This window comes from Acomys minous, assembly GCF_964271855.1.
Source record: "Acomys minous genome assembly, chromosome: 2".
Lineage (NCBI taxonomy): Eukaryota > Metazoa > Chordata > Mammalia > Rodentia > Muridae > Acomys > Acomys minous.
Window position 1 is genome coordinate 20,165,079 of NC_140484.1, and position 24,358 is coordinate 20,189,436.

The following is a 24,358-nucleotide window of genomic DNA, read 5'->3' on the forward strand; positions in this document are numbered from 1 at the left end:
GCTTGACTTTGCTGGCGCAGATGCAATGCTTGGCGCAGTAGCCACACTCTTAGCACCATGAGAAAAGCCAAAAAGGTAATGGAGAAGGACATCCTAAATACCGACATGCTTAGGCCAAGTAACAAACACTGAGTTGAAGCCGGGCGGTGGTGGCGCACGCCTTTAATCCCAGCACTCGGGAGGCAGAGGCAGGCGGATCGCTGTGAGTTCGAGGCCAGCCTGGTCTACAAAGTGAGTCCAGGACAGCCAAGCCTTATACAGAGAAACCCTGTCTCAAAAAACAAAAAAACAAAAAACCCAAACAAACACTGAATTGTATCAAGATATTTTTCTGTGTAAGAAAAAAGTTCATATTATTTAAATACTTTTACAGGCACACTTGGACAACTTGTAACCTAAACCACTGGGGCCAGTATATCTCATAGTTTCATAAACTTACCCCAAAGCTCCCTTGGAGAGGAGGCAGGAAGACACCATTGAAGGCGCACTGGGAGTAGGGGCAGGAGCTGTTGCTGAAGAGCTCGAGGATGCTCTGATGGCACTGCTCATAGTCTCCAGAGCCCTGGATTTGAAACTGATCAAACGGTAGCTTCTTTTCAAACCTCTTGGTGCACGGGGTGCCGAAGAGTTCACTCACATTCACGAGCTTCTTGTATCCCGGATAAAAACATGGGTCCCTGAGTGTCCCACCACTTGAAACCTGAATGGAAGAAGCACTTGCATGCCAACTGATCATGTTCAACATGGGATCACCACGCCCTTGTCCTGCCTTCATTGCCCTTGAGGAGGCAGGTTTATCGATTAGGCCCTAGGCATGGCATCGCATATGTTGTACTGGGCTATTTATGCCTGAACCCAAAAATGCCATGAGCTAGGAATGTCCCTGGGCTCTCAGTGCTGAGCACACAGTAGGTTCACAAGCAAGAGTCTCCAGAAGACTGCAGCCTATGTATAGCTATGTCTACACGCTGTCCCTCCTCCTCCTCTGGAAACAGACTGGGAGCTCCTGAAGTGGGAAGACACCTGAGGTCTTTTATTCCAATAATGGGGGGGGGGGGCAGAGATCAAGGAAAAAAGAGAGGCTGTGGTAGATAAGAGTCATGTGAACTTTAGGGTCCAGGCATCTCTCAGCTGCACCTGATTCAAGATGGCAGTCTGGATGATGATGGTTTCAAAAACAAGAAAGTGTGGAGGAGAGTGGAGAACCGAACTGTCCTTTCCTAGAGACAAGACAGCTGGGTGTGACAACTTCCCTCTCTGTTTATTTGCCACAGTGTGTCTGGAAATCTCATTACATCAAGTATTTATTCTTTTATTCAAAATCCAGAGAGCATCTGGGGACAATATTTAAAGTATTGATTGACAAATCCTTTATTTTCCCTGCAGTGTTTTTTTTTTCTCCTCCCTGATTAAAAAATGGTGTAGACAAACTTATAAATGGTCACTCCTCCCCCAAAACAATACTCTAACTAGCATGCAACTTGCAATATCATCACCATTGGGGCCAGAAATTAATTGCCAAGAAAAGATCTGAGCGGTGTCCTTGGAGATAGTGCAGTAAACAAACATGGGAGGGGATGGCTGGGCGGAACAGCTCACAGGGGTCCACCAGATGTAGAAGGGACCAGCTTCAGACTAGTTACTGATTACAAAGGGGAAACAACAGGATGTGGGGGCTGAGGACCAGATGTGGGGAGAGCAGAACGGAATTGAGTCGCACTTGCCTGAATGTCCTTGGCCAGTTTCTGCCAGAGTGCCTGGTCCTTCCCATAGCACAGGAAGCTGTGGGTGTACACAGTGTAGTCCTCACCATAGAGACGAAACTGCAGAGAGTTTTCTGGAGCCTCTATGGTGCTATTTAGGGGCACGAAGGTGATCTGTGTAGAGGCTCCGCCAAGATCTAAAGCGCCAAAGGTCTCTTGTTTCTGGCTATCTGGTGAGATGAGGTTTAGCCAAGTGCGTTTCTGAAAGAAAGAATTTTGCTGGAAGTCTCAGGACATCCTCCTGAGGTAGAGGACCAGAGGGGCAGATAATGGGGTAAAGCCTATGCAGGTTCCCAGATGAGTACCAGGCCAACAGCCAGCAAGAGGGCTTTGAAGACCCGGCCCAGAGAAGAGCAATGTGGGGCCTGGAAGACTATGACTCACAGTCAAGTACAAATCCCCACTCAGTCACCAGCTAAGTGACCTGGGCCACAAAGACTCTACATTTAAGCATCATCTGGGTAGCTCTACTAATAGGGATGATAATGTACCGCCTGTGGCTGTTCTGAGGAAGGAGTCACACCACGGGCGGAGTCCTAAGCACTCCTTACTTAGGAGATATAGTCTCGTTTGCTTTACTTTAACCTTCATCTTACTATGTTGCTCAGGCTGGACTTCCCAACTCGCAATTCTCCCACCTCAGTTTCATTTAGTCTCTTCCCAGTTAGTCTTACTTTAAGTAAGATGTGCAATATATTTTGGGGCAAGGAAGCGCTCAGTAGTTAAGAGCACATACTGCATTAGCAGAGGACGTGAATTTGATTCCTAACATTGGGAGGCTCACAGCTGCACGTAACTCCAGTTCCAGGAGATCTGACAGCCTCTTCTGACCTCTGAAGACACGTGTTCTCATGTGCACATACCCACACAGAGGCACACACATGTACGTGATTTTTAAAAATCCAATCTTTAAATTCGATTTTCTTTTCCTTTGTGTCTCCCTGAGATGGAGACGTGGCTTTAACATTCTCCAGCAGTAACAGCAAGGCGAAGGTACCTCTAGTGATGGTTACAAGTGTTCGAGTACGTCCATTTTCTTCACTTACCCACCCATCATTCATTTACTAAAGACCCATATATTGCTTAGGCTGGCAATGGCACTGAGCCTCTAGGAACCACCACCCTGGTGCGAGGTATTTACCCGAGTGAATTTGCCCAAGAGATAGTTGATAGTAATCCATCCGTAGGCCCCTTCCTCTTGTCCAGTGATGATCTTGGCACCCTGGAAGTCAAAGGGGTAGTTGCTGAGGATTCTTGACACTTCAGCCAGGACCTTGTCTGCGGCTTGTTCGCTTTCCATTCTACACAAAAGAGGAGGTGAGGTTATCATTTTTTTTTTGTCTTTGTAGTTATTCTTACCCATTTCAGCTAGACAACCTAACACCCCGGACTGGGAGGCACCAGGATCCTGTGCATGGCTCTCACAGGAGCCATCATTTTGGCTCTGTCTCTCCAAACCCAAATCCTCGAATCATTGAGTAGATGTGTCTTTTTAAAGCACCAGTTTAGCTTTGCTCCCTGGTTCCTAAAGCAGTTTTTAAAGTGACTATGGTGGTAGCTTGATGCTCTCTAGCCATACTGAGAGCTGGTATGTGAGGTTTTAGCTGTCACTGTGGCCCCTGTAGTGACGTCAGTTTAGACTCTGAGTGTCGTCAGTTAGGGCTGTAGAGACGAGTAACAGATACCCAAGTTCCCCTGAAGTCAGCCTTGGGGGAAAAAAATCTTCTTTTCATTCAGTTCTCAGGACTGTTTGGAACTCTGCGACCTAAGGGAGCTTTGGGGGCTGCCCTATGAGGACGAGATGTGATTGTTCCTAAGATGCCCTGATGAGAGGATGTACCAGCTGGGGCTCTCACAGGAACAGCTGCCCTAACTCTAAGTCCCATAATCCCAAGCACCTCAGCACTGCCTCTACAGCCTAGTACCCTAGTCTCTACCTAAGTAAGCGCATGCCTGCCGTGGCTCCCAGGTAAACAGGGGTCTCCTGCTGCTTAGCCGTCGGGATCAGTTCAATGGACATTTCCATGCACCCAGCCAGGTATGTGCCTAGTTCATCTGTTTTCTGGGCGTATTTTGAGATTCCAGGACCTACAGAAAGATAGAGAAGACAAAAACTCTTTTAAAAAAAAAAAAGGTGTGGAGCATATCTTGACTATATTAAGGAAAAGTGTTTGCTAAGAAAACGGAAGGAGCCAGGCAGTTCTGGCACAAGCCTTTGCTCTCAGCACTTGGGAGGCAGAGGCAGATCTCTGAGTTCAAGGCCAGCCTGGCCTACAGAGTGAGTTCCAGAACAGCCTGGTCTACAAAGAGAAATCCTGACTCAAAAAAAAATTTTTTTTAATTAAAAAAAAATTAAGAAAGAAAGAAAAGGAAAACCAAAACAAACAAGACTTCTTCATTTACTTTATGTGCATGAGTGCTCTATCTGCACGTACACCTGCCTGCAAGCCAGAAGAGGGCATTAGAAGGTCTATATAGATGTTTGTGAGACACCACGTAGTTGCTGGGAGAACTGAACTCAGGACCCCTGGAAGAGCCGACAGTGCTCTTTACTGCTGAGCCATCTCTGCAGCCCAAGAAAAGCCTTCTTGATATGACATACATTAGGCTGTGTTTCTTAGAGAGAATAGTGGTTAATTTTTACTGTCAACTTAATTACAGTAAGAAGCACCTGGCAAATGAACGTGGTACTCTTTGAGCATTGCCCGTGAGGCTGTGTGCAGAGAGGTTTAACTGGGGAGGAAAGATGTGGGCAGCACTATCCTGGTGCTGGGGTTCTGGACTGAACAAAAGTGAGAAAGGACAACGCTAGGGAGGTGAAAAAGTTCCCATCACCATGCTTTCCCCACAGTCACAGACTGTTTCCCTTAGAACCAAGAGCCAATATAAGCACTTCTTTCCTTAAGTTTCTCTCTCCTGTTTAATTATAGCAGTGGGGGAAAAAAAAAGTAGCTAATACATGAGTTTGATGTACTTATAAACCTTGCCAGTAAAGCCTGGTGTATAGCAATGTAGCCACAAGGTGGTGCAATTTCACATTCAATTGAGTAATGTTCTGCCAGTAATGCAGATCTTGCAGTGGCTTCTCTGTTACCCACTTTTGAATGATCTTTCCACAGAGTTGTAATTGGCAACGATGGTTCCTAGTGGACCTAGGTAAAGATAACATTTAGTGCAAAAATCAGAGTAAAGCACCCGGCACACTGGCTTTTCCTGAAAAGACAGAACGTGCTGTTACCTAGCTCTGTCATAGCGTGTGCCCTAAAATTTATGGGGTTTCTTCCTTTGTTAGAATAAACAGAAACAGAATCTGTGTATCCTGAGAGTCTTTTCCACTCCAGTACTAAGACTGTTATTCCAACTTTAGAGCAAACTGATGGTTGCTATGGAGAGAGCTGGAGCCAGGACTCCCGAGTGTAACACTGCCATGTTTCCATCCCACTCTGTGCTGGATTCCAGAGCGCTTCCTAGCAAGAGTTTGCGTTCAAGGTGATTATACAAATGGACTTTTAAACAGCCTGTTTGTTTAATCTAATGAGAAGCCCCATGTTACGTTAGCAGAAGCAGGAGGATCTCTGTGAGTTCGAGGCCAGCCTGGTCTACAAAGTGAGTCTAGGACAGCCAGGGATACATAGAGAAACCCTGTCTCAAAAACAAAACAAAACAAAACAAAAAAAGAAAGACAGAAAGGAGGTCAGTGAACAAAATGAACAGCAGTGAAGTGAAGGGTGTAGCCTTTAGGAAGCTACAGGCTGTAAGATTAAAGTCAGCTCTGCTCCTGGATCTGGTTTACCTGTTGGAAAAGAAACAGTGTGTTCATGGCTCAAAAGGCCAAGAGAGACAAAGGTCACAGGGATGGTGGTGCGCTGTGATGTCTGGTGCATGGAGGAAAAAAGGATGGAGCAGGTCAGGGGTGCTGAGCAGTCAGTCATCCTCAGGTGTGACTTGGAAATTGACTTGGGGGTGGGGGTGAGTTATCAGCACATAAGGCAGAGCTTGTGTGGGAGCCGGGAGCAGTGCAGCGAGGGGCCTGGACTCTTGCTGCTACTCACCCAACAGATCCTGAGAGTGAGAAAATGCATGTGGAGTTCCTAGTGCAGGACACACAGAAGTGCTTTATTGATGAGAGCTATTATTACTCGGTTCTGTGTGTGTGTGTGTGTGTGTGTGTGTGTGTGTGTGTGTGTGTGTGTGTCTATTGGTGGGAATCTAACCTAGGACATCATGACTACACAAACCATTTCAGCTGCTTTTCAATTTGCTTCTTTTTCAAGGATTGATTTCAATATTATTATAATTATTGGCCGTAATAGGGATTCACCATGGGCCTCATGCATGTGAGGCATATGTTGGCTGCTGAGCTACATCCATGTCTTGTTTAAGGCAGAGTCTTCCTAAATTGTCCAGGCTGGCCATGAACTCACACTGTGGTCCAGGCAGCCCGGAACGTCGTGATCCCCCCGGCTTACCAGCCGGTGCTGCTAGGCCCAGCCCAACGTCATGTTACAGATAATGACAAACCAGCAGCAACTCCGCTGTGTCCCTCCTTTTGCTCTTATGTACTGTTAGCGCCTCTCGTGCTCTGTCCCACTCTCCCCCCTTCCCTGGCCTCCATCTTACCTTTCACTTGACATTCTTCTAACTGGTGCACCACTCCTGTGTCATTCTCCTTCTCAGCTGGCCACTTGTAGATGTACAAGTTGGTGTGTGAAGACCCTGCATCCAGCACAATGCCATACTGAGGGCGAAGCAAATTTAAACCACTTATCAGCGTGACACCACACTTCTCCTCATTTAGCTTGCAAAGGAAGTAGACACGGACAGGAGTTCAACCCATAAAGAGAAACTACTCTTAGCCAAGTATAACATTTGGTGCTGGGGACTAGAGTGACTCTTGTGCCAAGGACTGCCAGCACACCACACCTCTACATAAGGACTCTTGGTGCTGGCTGCACCTTAGAAACAGCCAGGCCTTGCCCAGGGCAGGCCTGAGCCATGAGGCTATTTAGGAAACGCTTGGTGACTCTACTGTGCAGCCAGGATCAGACCCACATGCAGAAGCAGCTGAGACACTGTAGAAGGAACGGAAACCGAGTCCAGTGCTTCTCAAGCTTGTCCACACCCGGAGATCAGCTGGGAGCTCCAGAGGCTGATGCCCCATCCCGCCTCACACACTGGTTTTAAGTGGTCTGGTCGTCAGCGTCCTGATAAGATCCTGTGGGATTCTAATTTGCAGACAAGCCCGGTGACCACCAAGCAAACCCATGGCGGCTGCCTAGACACAACAAATGTGTTCATCTGATTTGGGTTCAGCGAGTGTGCATTGCAATTCTAAGGGTGAAACACCAAGTGGCCTTGCTTTGTTTGTATTCAGGAAAAAAAAAATAACTGTGAAGTTGTATTCTGTGTATTCTAAGGCATATAAACTTCATTATAAAGAGTCTGCAGCTCTTTAAAAGGAGGAGGAGAAGGTTTCAGGAATAAATGAAATTGGGAGAAAGGGAGCATAGGGAGGCAGCTCAGGCAGCAAAGGGTGTCGAGCCCCAGCGCCCGCATGAAAAGCCAGGCATGGTGCTGTGCCTGCAACCCCGACCTGCAGAGGCAGCGGGTAGGGGAGGCTCAGCGATCAGCTAGCCCGGCCAGATCCTCAAGGCCCAGGCCCCAGTGAGGGCTGTTTCAAAAAAGTAGGGTGGATGGTCCCTATGGAGGAATGACACCTGAGGTTGCCCTCTGGCCTCCACATGCATGCGCACACGTGTGCAGGAATGTCTATATATACATGTGTACTTGACACACAGAAGCTAAGAGGGAAAGGCAACGTGAAGATGAACTGGGTGGTTAGAAGAAGAAAGAGGAGGAGCGAAGTCACCACATTGGGTTTCTGGGTGTGTTGATGATGTACCAACCACACAGGGATTGTGTGAAGTGTTTTAGATATGAACTCTCTTATTTGAACTCAGAACAACGCCGGGAAATGAGGGCTATTTTTTATTCTTTTTATATAGATAAGAAACTACCAGAAGGCTAGTTAATAAAGCTAGTCTGAATTAGGCTCAGAATCGAGGCCTTATCTGAGGAACATGGGGCAGGGGCTAAGTGCCAGGTTACGGGGAGATGCTCCATGCACACCCGTCTGCCACCAGCAAAAGGAAGATACAGAATATTTACTAGCCCAGCAGACGCCCTGATACGCCTCTTAGTCATTTCCTTAAGGATCACTCACTGTTTGGACAATTGTCACCAAAGATGATTCCTGTCTGTTTTGAACTGTAAAAAAGGGAAATCACAGAGCATGCCCACTAGGTGTGATCTCTTTCACTCTACCTTATAAACTTCATCCAAACCGTGTCCTTTGTTCATGCTTTTCCCTTGCTGTAGCGTATTCCACTGTGTGCATATATTACATTTTATTCCAATGTCGATAGACATTTGGATTATAATTGACACGATTAGGAGTATAGCTGCCTTGAACATTCTTGTGGACTTCACTTTTATGGAATAAAAGCTTTCTTTCTTTCTTTCTTTTTTTAAAGCTACCTCTACTCTGGAGTAGACTGTCAAATGTCCATTTTGATCAACTAATATTCAGTTTTGATTTTATTCTCAAATTGGGGATAAATTTGATATTGATTAGTGATGTCTTCCATGGGCTCTAGAAGAACAACATGATGGCACATATATTTTTTTTAACGTAAGTATGTGTAAGTGGTGTCCTGTGAGTATGTACGTTCACATGCATGTGGGCACATGTATGTGACTGCATGTAGAGGCCTGGGGCCGACACCAGGAGTCTCCCTCAATTGTTTTCCACCATGCTCACTGGGGCAGGGTCACCAATATGGCTAGTCTGTCTAGCCAGGTTACTATGGGGATCCCCAATCTCCACCTTCTGAATGGTGGGATTCCACAGGCTGCCACGCCCTCTGACATTTATGGAGCCCTGGGAATCAGAACTCTGGTCCTCATGCTCACCCAGAAAGTACTTCATCAGAGTCGTCTCGCCAGCACTTGAGCATTCATTTTTTAATCATCTCTAGTGTGAAAGTAAGAGAAATAAAAGCAGAGGAATGGTGCCATTTGAGCTGTGCAGTTCAAAATGTGGTCTTTCACTTGAAAATGATTAATTTACATATTTGTAATGTAAACTTATATAAGTCTATATTTTCTCATCTATCAATACTTAAGAACTTACAGACAGAAAAGATAGAAATGAGAATTCTTTTTTTTGGGGGGGGGGTGGTTTCGAGACAGGGTTTCTCTGTGTAGCCCTGGCTGTCCTGGACTCGCACTCACAGCAATCTGCCTGCCTCTTTCTCCTGAGTGCTGTGATTAAAGGTGTGCACCACCATGCCTGGCTAGGAATGAGAATTCTTAAGAGACCTCCATGGGCCACTAAGAATAGGTAAAGGCAGAGCCTCTTAGGTACCTAGAATCATTCCATTTCGATGGGAGGCAGCAATGTACAGATCTCCTGAGGATCTCTGACCCTCCAATACCTCCTCAGTGTTCTCTGCCTTCTTATGCACAGTGTGTGTGTGGGGGTGGGGGGTGGGTTGCTTTAGTAATTAGTTTTATGTGCTCAAAAGGAAAAGGATCTAGCCAGGCGCAGTGGTGTATGCTTGTAATCCCAGCACTCAGAGAGGCAGAGGCAGAAGCAGTGAGATCACTGTGAGTTCCAGGCCAGCATGGTCTACAAAGTGAGTCCAGGACAGCCAAGGTTACACAGAGAAACCCTGTCTCTGGGGTGGGGTAGGGGGAGGAAGGATCTGTATATATGCTTTAAGCACCACCAAGAAGTAAATAGGGCAGGCTCCTCTGAGTCATGGGAGTCTAAGAACTGACCCAGATGATCACAGAGGGAAGGGAGGGATGCTGACTGGGGGTCTGGGACCTTTAGGACCCCAAGAAAACCTCCCAGGGTTTGAGAAAAGGCTTTGGGGTTATACACTGAAAAATTCCATTGTTCCCCAGGAGGGCCTCTGAGTTCTTCCTACCAGAAAATGTTGCAGCCATAGTGGCATATGATAAAAGCGAGCCAGACAGCAGCAAGCGGCCTTTATCTGGAATCAGGACGTCCTATTCTTTCTATTTTTGTTAACATGAAAGCCACCCGCTCCCCTGCCCCAGAACAGCCAAGGAGCCAGCCTCACTTTTGTCAGCCTGTTTCCCTAAGGCCCTACACAGTGAGACACTGAAAAGTGAAAACATTATTACATTTTTTTTTTTGCAAGTATTTAAGTTGGTAGCACTGGACATTCCACAAGAACAGAGGACATTCCACCCTGTGCACTGGAAGGCTAACCTGTGAGCCATGCCCACTGAGGGCTGATTTGGGTTGCCTCCTAAATTGTTTCATCAAACAAATAGTTGGCTATATATATGTATATCAACTATTTGATATATATGCTATGTGTGTGTGTGTGTGTGTGTGTGTGTGTGTGTGTGTGTGTGTGTGTGTGTTGAGATGGGGTTTCTTTGTGTAGCCTTTAGACTAGGCTGGCCTAGAACCTGGAGACCCACCTGCCTCTGCCTGCCAGGTGTTGAGATCACAGGTGTGCACCACCACCACCACCTGGCTAAGTTGATATTTGAGAGCAGCTAAAGGTGGACAGTCTCTGTTCTCAGTCTGTACATTTGGGAGTTGGCCTCTGGTAGTTCCAATATCCCCCAAGAGCCCAGATGGTCCCCACCTTGTGCTCTGTCCACCACCAGCACAGTGTTTCCCAGAGCATGTTCTAGGACACCCAGGGCTGCAGGATCTCAGCAAATCAACTTTCCCGGAAGGTTAGGGAATGTCCCTTCTCCCTCCTTCCTGGATTCACCATCCCATTGCTAATGAACCCTTTAGGCCACAATGTTTTCCTGTAGCACATATGTAAAGCATTTCTAAAACCCTCTATAAGTATGCCTTTCATATTAAAGGAAGAAATAAGATTTCAATAGTGAGGAAGAAATCTGACATTCCATTATTTATTGTTATTGTTATTATTATTCCAGTAGTATTTCCTATTTTAAGAGTGTCAAGAATGTATTAAATATCACCTTGAAAATGAAGGGGAAAGACATCTAGATCACTGGATCTTTGCTTCCTTCCAGTCATTTTCATAGAGTTGTGGTCTTTCTGTGGAAACCACCTTGCTCTAACCTACCTACAGTCTCATAATCTAAAGCGGTAACATTGGGGCTGTTCTGCGCACTCTACCCCACACTGCACAGCCAGGTACTTTAGTTTAATGGCTTCCTCTCCAATATGAGTATGCTGGGAACCGAGTCCCCATGTGAGCATGCGGGGAGGTGGGGCCGATGAGTGCTCAGGACATGGTGCTACTTTCATGAGTAAATCAATGGCCCAATGAAGTGGGCCCTGGGAAGCGGCCTGTCATTTTCTAACCCTCTAACCCACTGCCATACAAAGAGGAGTGGAGTTCTCCTGCTAGAAATTAGCATTCAAGATGTCCTTTTGGAAACAGAGATTAGGTCCTTCCTAAACTTGAAGTACCCTTACAACATGGACCTTGAACTTTCCAGTCTCCAGAAGAGAAAGTTCTGGAGAAAGTAAATGTCCACTCTTTACAAATTATGCTTTCGTGATAGTCTATTCTAGCAATTAAAAGGGGAAATGGACTCCAGCTACCAGGGGCAACGTCACGGGGCCCTTTTAGAAATACTGGATCCTTGCCTTGCCTCTTTCTTGTAGCTTTAACAGTGACTTCAGCGGTGCTGTTGGTCTGGCTAAGGAAGCCTGGGTTTATAAACAAAGCTTATCTTTTACAATGCATCTCTAATACGCTATAAACAAGGTAGGCTAGCCACAGAGATGCCTGTGGAGATGATAAACATCTAGAAATGTCTTATTCTTGTCTTTGTTTCTTTAGTTAGAATTATTAAATCTTGAATAAAAACTCTTATTTTGTTGTTGTTTTTAAACCTGTGGTAAAATATACATAATACAGAAGGTACCATGTGAACTTTTTTGGTTTGGGTTTGGTTTTTTTTTGTTTTTTGTTTTTGTTTTTGTTTTTTTTTTTAGGCAGAGTTTCTTTGTGTAGTCTTGGCTGTCCTAGACTCACTTTGTAGACCAGGCTGTCCTCGAACTCATAGAGATCTGCTTGCCTCTGCCTCCCGAGTGCTGGGATCACAGGCGTGCACCACTGCGCCCGGCTCTATGTGAACCATTTTAGCGGCTGTTGCTTCTATCCTCATTGTTTTTCCACCATCACCACCATCCATCTCCACATGATGGTCCTTAAAATGGATGATGTCACGATACAGTAAAGTAACAATGCCAACAGATACTTCCCAGCACTTAGGAGTACAAGCCAAAGCAAATTCTTTCAACTTCTCCATAAAAAGAGAATAAAAAATGACAATTCCAGAATACCATTTCAGTCCTATTTGGAAAAGCAGATTTGGGGAAGGCCACCACCCTTCTGCAGCAGTGAGAAACCCTGCAGAGTGCTGGCTCAGAAACTACAACACGCTTAGGAGGGAGGGGCTTCCATGGACCACATCTTCTGTAGAGAGGTGTTGAGGATGGACCAAAGTCCATGGCTTCTGCTGTGCTACATGCGCTAACAAGCCACCGCTTGGTTCTACTCCATTTAACCCGGACCCACCATACAAGTAGGTGTTATTACTATTTCTACTTGACCTGTAAGGAAACTGAGGTTTAGAGGAAGGAATTCACTTGCTGATGCTGTTACTGTGATTGAGATGAAAATATCCTGCCCCCTGAGCCTACATTTCACACAGCGGGGACATTTTAAACACATGCCTGCTGATGGGTATGAGGCCAGTTTGCATGTCAAGATGTGGGATGTTCATGCTAAAAGCACACCAACAGCCAGTGCCTAGTTAGGAGAAGGAAATTAAGGAGTGGTGGACAGAGCAAAATTCAAAGCCTCTCCTAACCTACACTCAGGGAGACAAAAGCACTCTTCCAAGGACAAATTTAGAATCACAATTGGCTGTCCACTTCACTGGCACCTTCGTTTTTAGAAGCACAGATCAGTCATCTGAAAGTGCAAGCCTAGTACTCAGACTCACTGAGTCACTGACTTCCATGGCAAGGGAATGCCTTAGGATATCTGAGAAGCCGGATTCCTGAGCCTTCGTTCAGAGCATTCACACAATGGTAAAGAGGATGTCTACAGCATCACCACTCGAGTCAGGTGCTAGGCTGGCTGTCAGCTAACACTTGAATGAGTATGTCCTTCTCCTCCTCATAACTGTGTATGCTCTTCCAGTGTTGCTCACTGGTCCATCTCCAGAGCCTCAGATTAAATGCTCAATGTCTATTAAGTAAATGAGGACATAAACTATATGCGGAGATGAATGAAACCCAGTCCTGTCCTCAGGATGTTTAGAACTGAGTGGTAGCTGCCCAAGTAAGTACACAGGCACAGTAAAGTGAGTGCTCTGGCTGTGTTGGGTCAGATGTGCCCTCACGCAAGAGGTCACCACTTCCTCAGCAAGACTGACCCCAAATCCTGTTAAGCAGAAATAAAAGAAGGCTAGTCCGTGTACAAACACAGTTGAATAAAGTCTGTCTTCTGTAAGGCCACTTTAGAAGTGAATAGAATCAACTCTGCTGTGCGTGGGCTCTGCACACATGGAGAATGGCGGAACAAAATGTGGCAGACAGCAGAGCAAAAATATGGAAATGGAAGAGCAAAGATATTTTCTAAAATTTGTTCATATTAAACCTCTACAGTTTCTTCTTGCCATTGTTCCCTAAAAAATTACAGTATGGCAAGTAAATTCACAGCCTTTATATTATATTAGGTTTTATGGGAAATCTAGAGATGATTTTAAAAAGTTGTATCTCAGAACCTCAGATAGGTTATATGCAAATGGTACTCTTTGGGTACCATAAAGGGCTTGACTAGCCACAGTTTTGATACTCAAGGTGGGTGTCCTGGAACCAGTCCCACAGACTCTGAGGGCCAACTGTGCTTTTCATCAATAAACTTCTTAACATAGGTTAGTAGGCTGTGACGAATCGTCCACACAATAAAAATGGTTCTGGTTCTTGTTTTAGATTTTGTAATACACCATATTCATTCAACTGAGGTTTGACCCATTTCAGAGATGTCGCCTGAGAGCACACTGAAGCAGTGATGTCCCACGGGACCCTCTATGATGCTGGACATCTGTCTGTACTGCGCCACATTCCATTCCCAATATGTGATAGGAGTCTTATTAAGAATCAGTAAGTAACTTCAGCAAATGGCTAACTTTTGCATGGAAAATTAGCTTTGTTCAGAATGAATCAGCGACGTTGCCACGTTCTCTTTAGTGGCAAGATAGCTGCTCTTGTGATACGCAGACTTTTTATTTAATAAATGCTGATGGCCTGGCTCTCTTTCAGCAAACAGCGTAACAAAACAGAAGCGCAGCCAACTTGAGGATGACTGTGAGTGACTGTGAGCCAGCCCTGAGCACAGCAAACCCTGAGAACACAGAGCTCAAGTGTGCCTCCTTAGCAGCCCTTCTCCCCAGTGATGCAACACTAACCACGCAGAAAGGTCAGCTCAAGAGAGCAGCCACTTACTCTCGGAGCTGGTAAACAAATAGCAAAACCAAGATGTCATGAGGCTTCCACTGCGAGTGAAGCCTTGCCAAGAGAGCCAATGCCACTAAACATTAAAAGGCGGAGACCACCGTCAATGAGACGGTGTCTGTCCTGACAAAGCGGCTGCTGTACACAGCGCAACTGGGTTGAACTTGTGTGACAAACAGATGCCAATGGAACACCCATGCCTTTTCTACAAAGCAAGTGGCGTGGGTGGGCGGTGAAAGTTTCAGAGTTTCCAGGCTCATAGGTCATCTTCTTCTCATCAAGTAGCATGTACTTCAAATGTGCATTCCAGGACCTCCCTGGACGTGTTAGCTTCTCCATATGTCATTGTTCACATGACATGTGTGTTCAATGGCCTACTCATGTGAGGTGAACCCCTAGTAGATATATTTAGTGTCTTTTCAGCTTAAATGTAAAATAGTATACTTATAAATATAAATATAAATATATATATCTTTTTATCTTTTTTAACTAAAAGATAAAACAAAATAATGACCGCGTTCCAAATATTTGTGATTTCACTTGCCTTAACATTTTCTGGCAACGGTTTGTTCTGGGTCAATCCCACAGCAATCAAAGCTATTACAGCGATGACAGAGGTGAAACCAAGGATGATCAGAATATTTTTGGAGCAAAATCTCTTTACCGTAGAATCTGAAACCAAAACCAAAACCAAAACATGAGTCCAAGATCAGCAAACATTGATTTTTCTTGACTTTGTCTGGTTTTATGATGACCATCCAGAAACACCAGAGACATTAATAAGAAGCTCGTTCATATCTACAGGATAATTGTAAATTATTGGAAATAATTCAAGAATAAAAAGTTTTGTCTGTACCAATGATAGGCCAAGGCCAAGTCGGTGGTATGGAAAAAAAGAATGGGCAAAACCAGGCCTTTTGCATAAGTGGGACAAGGGAGGGTGTCACCTGGGGGTCTTATTGAATAGGTCAGATGTGCCTATCAACAGAAGACAGAATAGGCCTCTTCATTTTTTAAATATACACAAAACATTTAATTCGTAAAAAATATCCAGTGTATGTATGTATCAGACATTAAATCCCACCACTGCGTATCATTTTCTGCCTTGAGATACCTTTTGGATCCCAAAACATTTATATGGTGAACTGACAATTGCCTTAAGACAGGGGAGCTCTGGACACCTTAGCCTGTCACTCCATTAGCTAATCTCTTCTGGGTTTAACCTTGCCCTGACAAAGGACATCTTAAAAGGACACTAAAACAATTACATCAAGTTACTTCATCTGGACTTATTTGGGTCATAGGAAATGGAAGGTTGTGTCAGTCCATCCACTTTGATGACTCAACCTCTTCTTCAGTGAACTTCTCCAATTATCTTCAGACCTTTTCTTAGGCTTTGGGGACACATAAGAGAGAATCCTCTGGGGGATGGAGAGATGGCTCAGTGGTTAAGAGCACTGGCTGCTCTTCCAAAGGTCCTGAGTTCAGTTCCCAGCCACCACATGGTGGCTCATAACCATCTATAATATGATCTGATGCCCTCTGCTAGCCTGCAGGTGTATATGCAGTTAGAGTACTCATTACATTAAATAAATAAATCTTAAAAATTATTTTTAAAATACTGAATCATTTGAAAATGGGATGGGCTCTCTCCTCTCTTCTTCTTCTTCTTCTTCTTCTTCTTCTTCTTCTTCTTCTTCTTCTTCTTCTTCTTCTTTTCTCTCTCTCTCTCTCTCTCTCTCTCTCTCTCTCTCTCTCTCTTCTTTGAGGACAGAGTGAGACCAAAGGAGGGCCGCCCTTTTTCCCTTTTGCTTTTTTCAGCAGCAGCTCGCTGGGCACTGACATGGGAATTCTTCCTTATGCTCTTGAGCAGAAACTTGAACTTTCCAAAATGCTGTTGCCACATGGGTGCACCAAGCCCAGAGTCTTCAAGTAATCTCTATCCATCAGGCTAAATGGTACAAAACTCAGGACAAAATGCTAGCAGACCATGACCTCTTACTTCCAAAGAAGGAACAGCAAATGGAATCCACTGCACTCCTACCTGTCTTCCTGAGTGAACACACACCTTGTTTAGAGACCTGCTTGCCTAAGCTAAGGGATGGAGCTGCTCAGTTTGTGTGATCTCACGCCCCTGTTAGGGGAGGTTTCCCCAATGGTTGGATACCTAATCACGCTCCCTGATAACCTGACATCTGCTTGAGTAAGACTAGTGGAAAAAATGCAGACATTCTCCTTTCTCACTGTCCTGCCTGGATGAGATGACAGAGGCTGATGGCAGAGCTGAGAGACGGAGGAAACCTGAGTCCTCAGGGTCACGTTGAGATGCTACACTGACCATCTCTGAGCTCAATCCTCCCATAAGATTACACTTTGACACAGTGCCAGGATGTTAACTACTCGAAGCTACACCATGCAGGTACAGCCCCTGTGGTAGAAGCACTGGCCCCTGTGATGGCAGAACTCTAGAGGCCCAGGCTCAGGAGGGACATCTTTGTGTGGTGCCCTTCTTCATTTCTAAAGCTGTGACGCTGAAACAGTGCAACCAAGCACGGATCTGGATGAAGGCTTGTAGTGTGGGGAGCTAAGAGCCATTTGTAATAGAATTTTAAATGCTATTTTTCCATTCCTGAGGCTGGTGAAAAGGACTACCCGTCTAGTTATTTCCTTGTCACGAATGACAATTTGGCTGACTCATTTTCCTACCGCATCTACTTAGGCATTGTTCTTAGCATCTAAACTATTATAAAGGAAAGAGATCAGCACGATCTCTACTCTTTAGAAGTAACCAGCCATTCGTTAGGAAAGAGAAACAAACAAACAAACACAACCCCCCCCCAAAAAAAGAGATTCGTAAATAAATTATTTTAGGTCATGATGAGTACAAAGAGGAAACTAAAGCCATTGAGTGTGGTAAATTGACTGCTGTAGAGCTGGGGCGTGAGGTAGATAGTGTTAGGTCGTAGGTCAAGAAAAGTTCTCTGTGAGTGGGGTGATGGGGAAATACCATCTATGAGAAGGAATGGGAACATTCCAGAAAGTGTAGGGACTGCAAAAGCGCCAAGGTGGTAGCTAGCTTAGCGTGACTTCGGATTTATTTTCCTTTTCCTATGTAAATATTGGCTAAGCCTCATCATCACTGAACACTTGGACTGCTTTCTGCATTTATCCAGCTTTTGTAATGACATCCACATTTCTAGAACTTACTCAAGTCCCTCACCATATTTTTACTTCTTGTTAAAGATAAGCAAAAGAACGTAAGTATATAAATTTTCCGCACATAACTTTCAAAATCTTTACTACCAAAAAAAACGGCTGTTGGTTTTTTCATGTGATTACCCAGAAAGGAGTAAACAAGACTGCCTTTGACAGAACTTCTCAAAAGCCCTGGACCCAGGCAGGAAACCAGACGCTCCACAGGAAGTGGTGCTGGATGATGCGGAGGTCCAGGCTGGCAGAAAGGGGAAGCGTAGGCTGCAGGGGTGCCCCTGCCCGGCCTGGGGAAGTCTCTGGCTTCCACTTCCAAGAGTGAGAAGGGGAAAGGACCCACCTTCGTCACTCTTGCTTTTGGCCTGCAGGTCTTTCAGATCTGGTTTTGCTAAAACAGGTTTATTGAAGTAGGTTTATTATGAAAATTCGCGCCAACTCTTCTGCTTACAGCAGCTCACCTGACTCACGGGCAAGAGCGAGGTGGTTTCCATCACTCTCATAAGGTGGTGTGGGTTCTTTTTCCTTTTTTTAATTAATTTATTCTTGTTACATCTCAATGGTTATCCCATCCCTTGTATCCTCCCATTCTTCCCTCCCTCCCATTTTCCCCTTACTCCCCTCCCCTATGACTGTTCCTGAGGGGGATTACCTCCCCCTGTATATGCTCATAGGGTATCAAGTCTCTTCTCGGTAACCTGCTGTCCTTCCTCTGAGTGCCACCAGGTCTCCCCCTCCAGGGGACATGGTCAAAGGTGAGGCACCAGAGTACGTGAGAAAGTCATATCCCACTCTCCACTCTACTGTGGAGAGTGTTCTGTCCATTGGCTAGATCTGGGTAGGGGTTTAAAGTTTTTGTTGTTTTTTTTTTTTGAAACAGGGTCTCATGTAGCCCATGCTGGACTTGACTTTGCTGTGTAGTTGGGGATGCCTGTGAAGTTCTGGTCACTCTGTTGTCACTGCCTGAGAATTACGCTTACAAGCATGTGGCACTTACAAGTTTGATATGGTCCAAGGAACCAGACCCCCGGCCTTACGCACGCTAGGCAAGCACTCCATCAATTGAGCTGCATCCCCAGCCCCATAACATGGTACTTTATAAAGTCAAAAAATGATTTCACCAAAACTATCCAAGCACAAAGTTGCTTTTCTCTTTAAGTTGGTTGGTTACAGTAGAGAATTCAGAGCTGCACCTTCTTGACAGTTCTTCCCTTTCGTGTGACAGGTAAACAGGCTTTTCCGTTTAACATTAGAGAGCCAAGTACCAACTAATAACTTCCTCCTTTAAGTGACAGAAAGAGCTAAAAGAAGCCCAGATCTTAGTAAAATACAGAAGAATTTCAAGCCAATAAGCTACAAAGAAAAAAAATCCCTACTTCATTTCTTCATAATAGTCACTAAGATGTCCACTTAGAATCCTATTAAAGTGAAAAGTCTCAAGCAGTTTATCAAAATGTCACTGTAAAGAGAAATCCCAGCATCTCTGTTACATGATACCAAAAATGTAACCTTTCAAAACATGTTTCCATTGATTAAAAAGCTTTGATGTTGATGCATGTGGTGAGTCTCAGGCAAAGGCGACCAAAAGTTCCCTCTGTGGATCCCAGGCACCGAAGGGGACTGCTCTGACTTCCCGGGTGCCACATCTGGAGTAACCCAGGCATGTCAATGGGAGAAAACAGCACTAACGAGAGACAGAGATGCACTGTGGTGGCCTGTGTCCCCAGCCAGGGATGGCATGTGCACGGATGTTCAGGGGTATGCTGCAGGCTCACTCCCTCCTTCCTGAGTCAGAGTCTCCCCACTGTCTCCATCAGAGGACACACACCTAGGCCACAATCATGTTTGGGGGCTTTGTACCAGGTTCCTTGGATATGGCCACGCCCTTGCTCCTGACACCCTTATCTGACCCACAGGCCCTTTCTAGGGGCTCCCTCACTTCCTGGGTCCCTTCCCTGTCAGAATCCATCTTTTGGGTGGTTGCAGACATCTTCTATAACCCAGGCTCTCCTGGTTGAGAATTTATGGTTACTTCCTGCTGCCTGCTGTGTCCAAGACAGGAATGACTGGTACCCTTGTCATTATCTGCACTGTGCTCCCCGGGGGCTGGGACTATTTTTATAGCTTGTTCACAGCTGTGTCCCCATGGTAAGGGAATGACTGAATTTTGGATTCTCAGATTTTTATTTTCAATGTGACATTTCCTCCACTTGGGAATTCTATTCTCCTCATTATTCACCAAGGCTTTTTTCTTGCTGCTCCAACATCAGGCTTAGGTTCAGCTGGAGGTCAAACTCTTCTCCATACCCTTTTTCCTTCTTTAATTTAAAAAAAAATTGCATTTGGTGTGTGTGTGTGTGTGTGTGTGTGTGTGTGTGTGTATAGGTGTGTGTGTGTGTGTGTATGTCTGTCTGTATAGGTGTGTGTGTGCATGCATGTCAGTGTCTGTGTAGGTGTGTGTCTCTGTGGGTGTATGTGTGTGTGTGTGTGCGTGCATGTCTGTGTCTGTGTAGGTGTATGTCTGGGTGTGTGTGTGCGTACATGTCTGTGTCTGTATAGGTGTGTGTGTGTGCATGCATGTCAGTGTCTGTGTAGGTGTGTGTCTCTGTGTGTGTATGTGTGTATGTGCGCATGCATGTCTGTGTCTGTGTGTGTATGTGTATGCATGTCTGTGTAGGGGTGTGTGTGTGTGTGCGTGTGTGTGTGTGTGTGTGTGTGTGTGTATGTGTGTATGTGTGCATGCATGTCTGTGTCTGTGTGTGTATGTGTATGCATGTCTGTGTAGGGGTGTGTGTGTGTGTGCGCGCGCGTTTATGGGTGCACAGGTGCCATGGCACATGTGTGGAGGTCAGAGGACAACTTACATAAGTCAGTTCTCTCCTCCCATGTAGGTCCTAGGGGGCTGAACTCAGGTCTTCAGGCTTGGTTGCAGGTGCCTTTCCCTGCTGACCCAACTTGCTGGCCTCAGCAGCCCTCTGTTGTCATGTGCTACTTCTAGCTAAACCATTTATGTTTCAGAGTTCCACAGTTGTTGAATAGGAGGGCGTGCTTTCTTTGTTCTGTCTTTCAATTAGGTAGGTATTCAATAATTACTGAATACATTGCACTGTGTGGCTAGACTAGCCCATGGCTCTGAGCTACAGCAATGCACAAAACTCATAAATGTCTCCACATTCCTGGAGCTTATATCCTGGTTTGGAAGAAAATATAAGACAGAACAGTAAAATTTGGAAGGTGTTATATAATTGTAAGTGCTAAAAAGGCACAAAGAGGATCAAAGCAGCCAAGGCCTTTGAGATGATCTTGTGAGAGTGAGGAGGGTAACAAGAAAACATGCACAGCTCTAAGGTAAGAACATTCTAGGCAACTGGAGCTGCACATTAAATAGCTCTGAGGTGGGACAGTGCCTGGGCAAGACAGTGTGGATAGCAGATAATGAGAAGAGGAGTGGCAAAGGATAGTCAGAGGGGTCATGGGGGACTTAGGCCACTAGACCTTGGAGGTCACATAAGGCCATTGTCCTACTCTGAAAGGTATGAGTTATTCCAAAGTAATAGTATGATCTATACCCAATAGTTTAGAAATTAACTTGGAATCATCAAAGGCCATTGACGCCCTTGGAGCTTGAGGACATAGCCATCATGAGGATATAGTCACATAGGGCAACATTTCCCTGCTTCTTGTTTTGATAAGAATAAGCCTGCCCCAATAGGCTAGGTCACAGGACAGCTACACAGCCAGTGTAGTGTGGACAGACCAGGATCTATCAGATGCAGCTTGTTCCAAAAAGCCAGGCTGGTACATCCAGGAGCAACTCCACGCTAAGAAAGTCTTCTCAACCCTTCTGCACCTTGTTAAGAGAGAATCTAAAGGAGTCAGAGCTAAAGTCACCAGAACCCACAGCAAAAAAAATCAACTCCACAGACTTCAGAGACATTCAGGCTAGTGCTTGCCCATGCGGCTTTTCTGAGCTTCTAGCTCCTTGTGTGCCATGTGGGCAGTGGTATGACCTGCTTCGTACGGCTGCTAAGTAAGATACAGTGAGCTCATGACATAACCTATACGTAAGAACCCTGAGTTCCAGATTCAGGTCTTAACCTTTAAATAATAATACATTTACCACAAACTAATTCATTAAATGCTATATGAAGATACATTTCTATTGTCTGGTAGATAAAATCTGGTGTGTTTCCTAAGCCTGCCCCAACAAAGGACCACAGTCTTGGTGACTTAAAACAACAAAAAGTCCTTCAATTTTAAGCACAGAGTCCAAAATTGGAGTGTTGGCAGGGTCATATCCCCTCTGCCTGCCCCCCTCCCCCCCCCCACCTCAAAAAGGCTCCAGAGATGCTTTCCTTGTCTTCTCCAGCTCCTCATGACTCTTGGCTTTCCTTGACTTGTAGGTGCATCACTCAAATTACCGCCTGTCTCCTCATCTTTTCTCCTGTGTATCTGCCCATCAAACTTCCGGCCCTTCTCTTGTTAGAACATCAACCACTGGCCTATTGTTTTTGAGACAGGGTCTATGTAGCTCTGGCTGTCCTGGAACACACTATGTAGAATTCAAGGCTGGGCCCTCAGAGCTCCGCCTGCCTCTGCCTCCTCCTGAGTACTGAGATAAAATGTGTGCATCACCACCCCAGCTTGACCTATTTTTAAACCTGGGATGACTTCATCTCAGTATCTTTAATTAATGGGCCGGGAGATGGTTTGGCCCATCACATTTGCTGTGCAAACATGAGGACTTGAGTTCAGATCCCCAGCGCCTACGCCCACGTAAAAGCTGAGCACAGTGCAGTGGTGCACATCTTTAACCCTACTATGGGGTTGAGGTTTTTGGAGACAGGGGACTCTCTGGAGTTTGCTGGCCAGCAAATTTGCTGAATTGGTGAGCTCCAGGTTCAGTGAGAGATCCTGTCTCAAAAATCCTATGCAGTGCATGGGTCATCATGTCATATGTAGTAGCAAATGCCATCATCCAGAAACGGAAGTGACTAGCACCCACAGTGATGGGAGACCTGTCCGGGCTGCTCACAACAGCACCAGTTTCTGCCCTTTGCTACTGCAGCATCTTCAGCCCAGACAGTGAGGAACTTTACAGACAGAGACTGTGATTAGCAAGAATACCTAGGACCTTGCTCAGTGATGCATGTTACAAAAGGCAGAACAGGGGTTTGATCTGACTCTTCTGACTTCACCCCCGCTGCGTTCAACTGTCTTCCTGCATAGAAATTACTCCATCCATGCTTGGTTCCCAAGTTCCACTTAGTTAAGGCGATCCTATTCTGCTTTAAATCCCACGCATTCCTCCAAGCCACACAAGTCAAAGGATGAAGCAGTTAACTTGGGGGGGGGGCGGTTCCTGCCTAAATCTTAGTTAATGAAGGAAGTACAGATTCCACTGAAAACGCAGAAACTTAACATGAATTTTAGTAGCTTAATTATGATTAGTTGGTTAAAGACAGAAGGTTAGAAACTCAGGAAAGGAAGCCAGATGACAATGAGCTAGGAGACACAAAAAGACAAAGACGAAGGTCGCAGGTGGGGAGGAGGACAGCGAAGGAGAGGGAGAAACTGAAGAGTCATCTGTGTGCAGTATTTTTTCCCCAAGGTTGAAGCCCACTGCTCTCTTTAACTATAGCCCTTAGATGAGTAATTACCCGTTTATGCTTGAGTTCTAATTACCTGATTTGATTCTTCTCAGCTCATAGCCCCTTAGTTGGAAAAGGAGTGTATTTATCTTAACCAAGTCTGACAGATGTTCTGAGTATCAGCTCTGGCTAGGAAGCCATCTAGGGACAATCAGGCAGTGTGGGTGGGGGTGAGGGTGGGGGAAACAGGTCGGGGATAGGGGTGGGGGTCGGGGTAGGGTTCAGAACAAGCTCTTACTGCAAAGCAGACTCAGAGACCTTGTCTGCCCACTCTTCTGTGGTGCGCTCTTCTCCAATTAGCCCCTGTCACTGACTCTGCACTTCATTGCGCCTGACTCCAAAACTGCTAATGACTGCAAAAATCAGACACCATTGAAGTTCTATGGGGGAAAGCAAGGAAGCAAAGAGTTCCCTTCCTCGCTCGTTTCCTCACTTCCTCCCACCACACCACCCTCTCTCTTCACCCCCTCCCCTTCTGGCTTCCCCTGAATCCATTTTCCCAGAGAGTGGACTGAACATAAGAGGCCTTTGTGATTAGCACGGAATCCCCGTGTTTTGGGTAGGGTTGGCAGGGAACAGGGCTGTTTCCAACAAAGTGATGTCACTCAGTTTGCACACTGGAATTCCCTGTGTCCTGGCCAGAAGGCGTAACAATCTGAGGTCTCTGCACACTGCTTCTACTAAACGAATCTTCTCCACATCTGAAATCAAACAATTGTGCCCCAGGGACTCTACTCTTTCCCAGAAGCAGCTACAAATGTCAACAAGTGAGAGAGGAGAGAGGAAAGAGGAGAGAGAGAGAGAGAGAGAGAGAGAGAGAGAGAGAGAGAGAGAAGAGAAGAGAAGAGAAGAGAAGAGAGAGGAGAGAGGAGAGAGGAGAGAGGGGAGATATGAGATACCCAAGTAGCAAATTTTCACATTTTTATAAATATTTACTTATTAGAGTGTCCTCCAGATTTAAAATGCCGACACTATTCAGAGTTGGTCAGATAAGGAGCAACTGGAACACACACATTACTTCTGGAGACACAAGATGACATACGGCACAGCCAATTTGGAAAAATGCTTGGCAGTTAGTTAGGAAGCTAAATATAGTTGGCCTCCATGTCTCTGGTTCTGCATCTGAAAACTCAACCAATTGTAGAGGACATGCATCTAAGAAAATAACTGCATCT

General features: G+C 45.5%; 1 protein-coding gene across 2 annotated transcripts in view; it reads right to left on the bottom strand.

The window, feature by feature from the left end:
• The window catches only part of ENTPD1 (ectonucleoside triphosphate diphosphohydrolase 1), a 119,913-nt gene that overhangs the window by 15,246 nt on the left and 80,309 nt on the right, over positions 1 to 24,358 (bottom strand). For both annotated transcript variants that reach the window (XM_084772235.1, XM_084772236.1), the window contains exons 2-7: positions 14,870 to 14,997; positions 6,384 to 6,501; positions 3,701 to 3,851; positions 2,905 to 3,064; positions 1,725 to 1,964; positions 440 to 700 (exon numbers count right to left, since the gene is read on the bottom strand). In XM_084772235.1, coding sequence (XP_084628361.1) covers positions 440 to 700; positions 1,725 to 1,964; positions 2,905 to 3,064; positions 3,701 to 3,851; positions 6,384 to 6,501; positions 14,870 to 14,997 — 1,058 coding nt within the window. The remainder of the gene's footprint in view (positions 1 to 439; positions 701 to 1,724; positions 1,965 to 2,904; positions 3,065 to 3,700; positions 3,852 to 6,383; positions 6,502 to 14,869; positions 14,998 to 24,358) is intronic.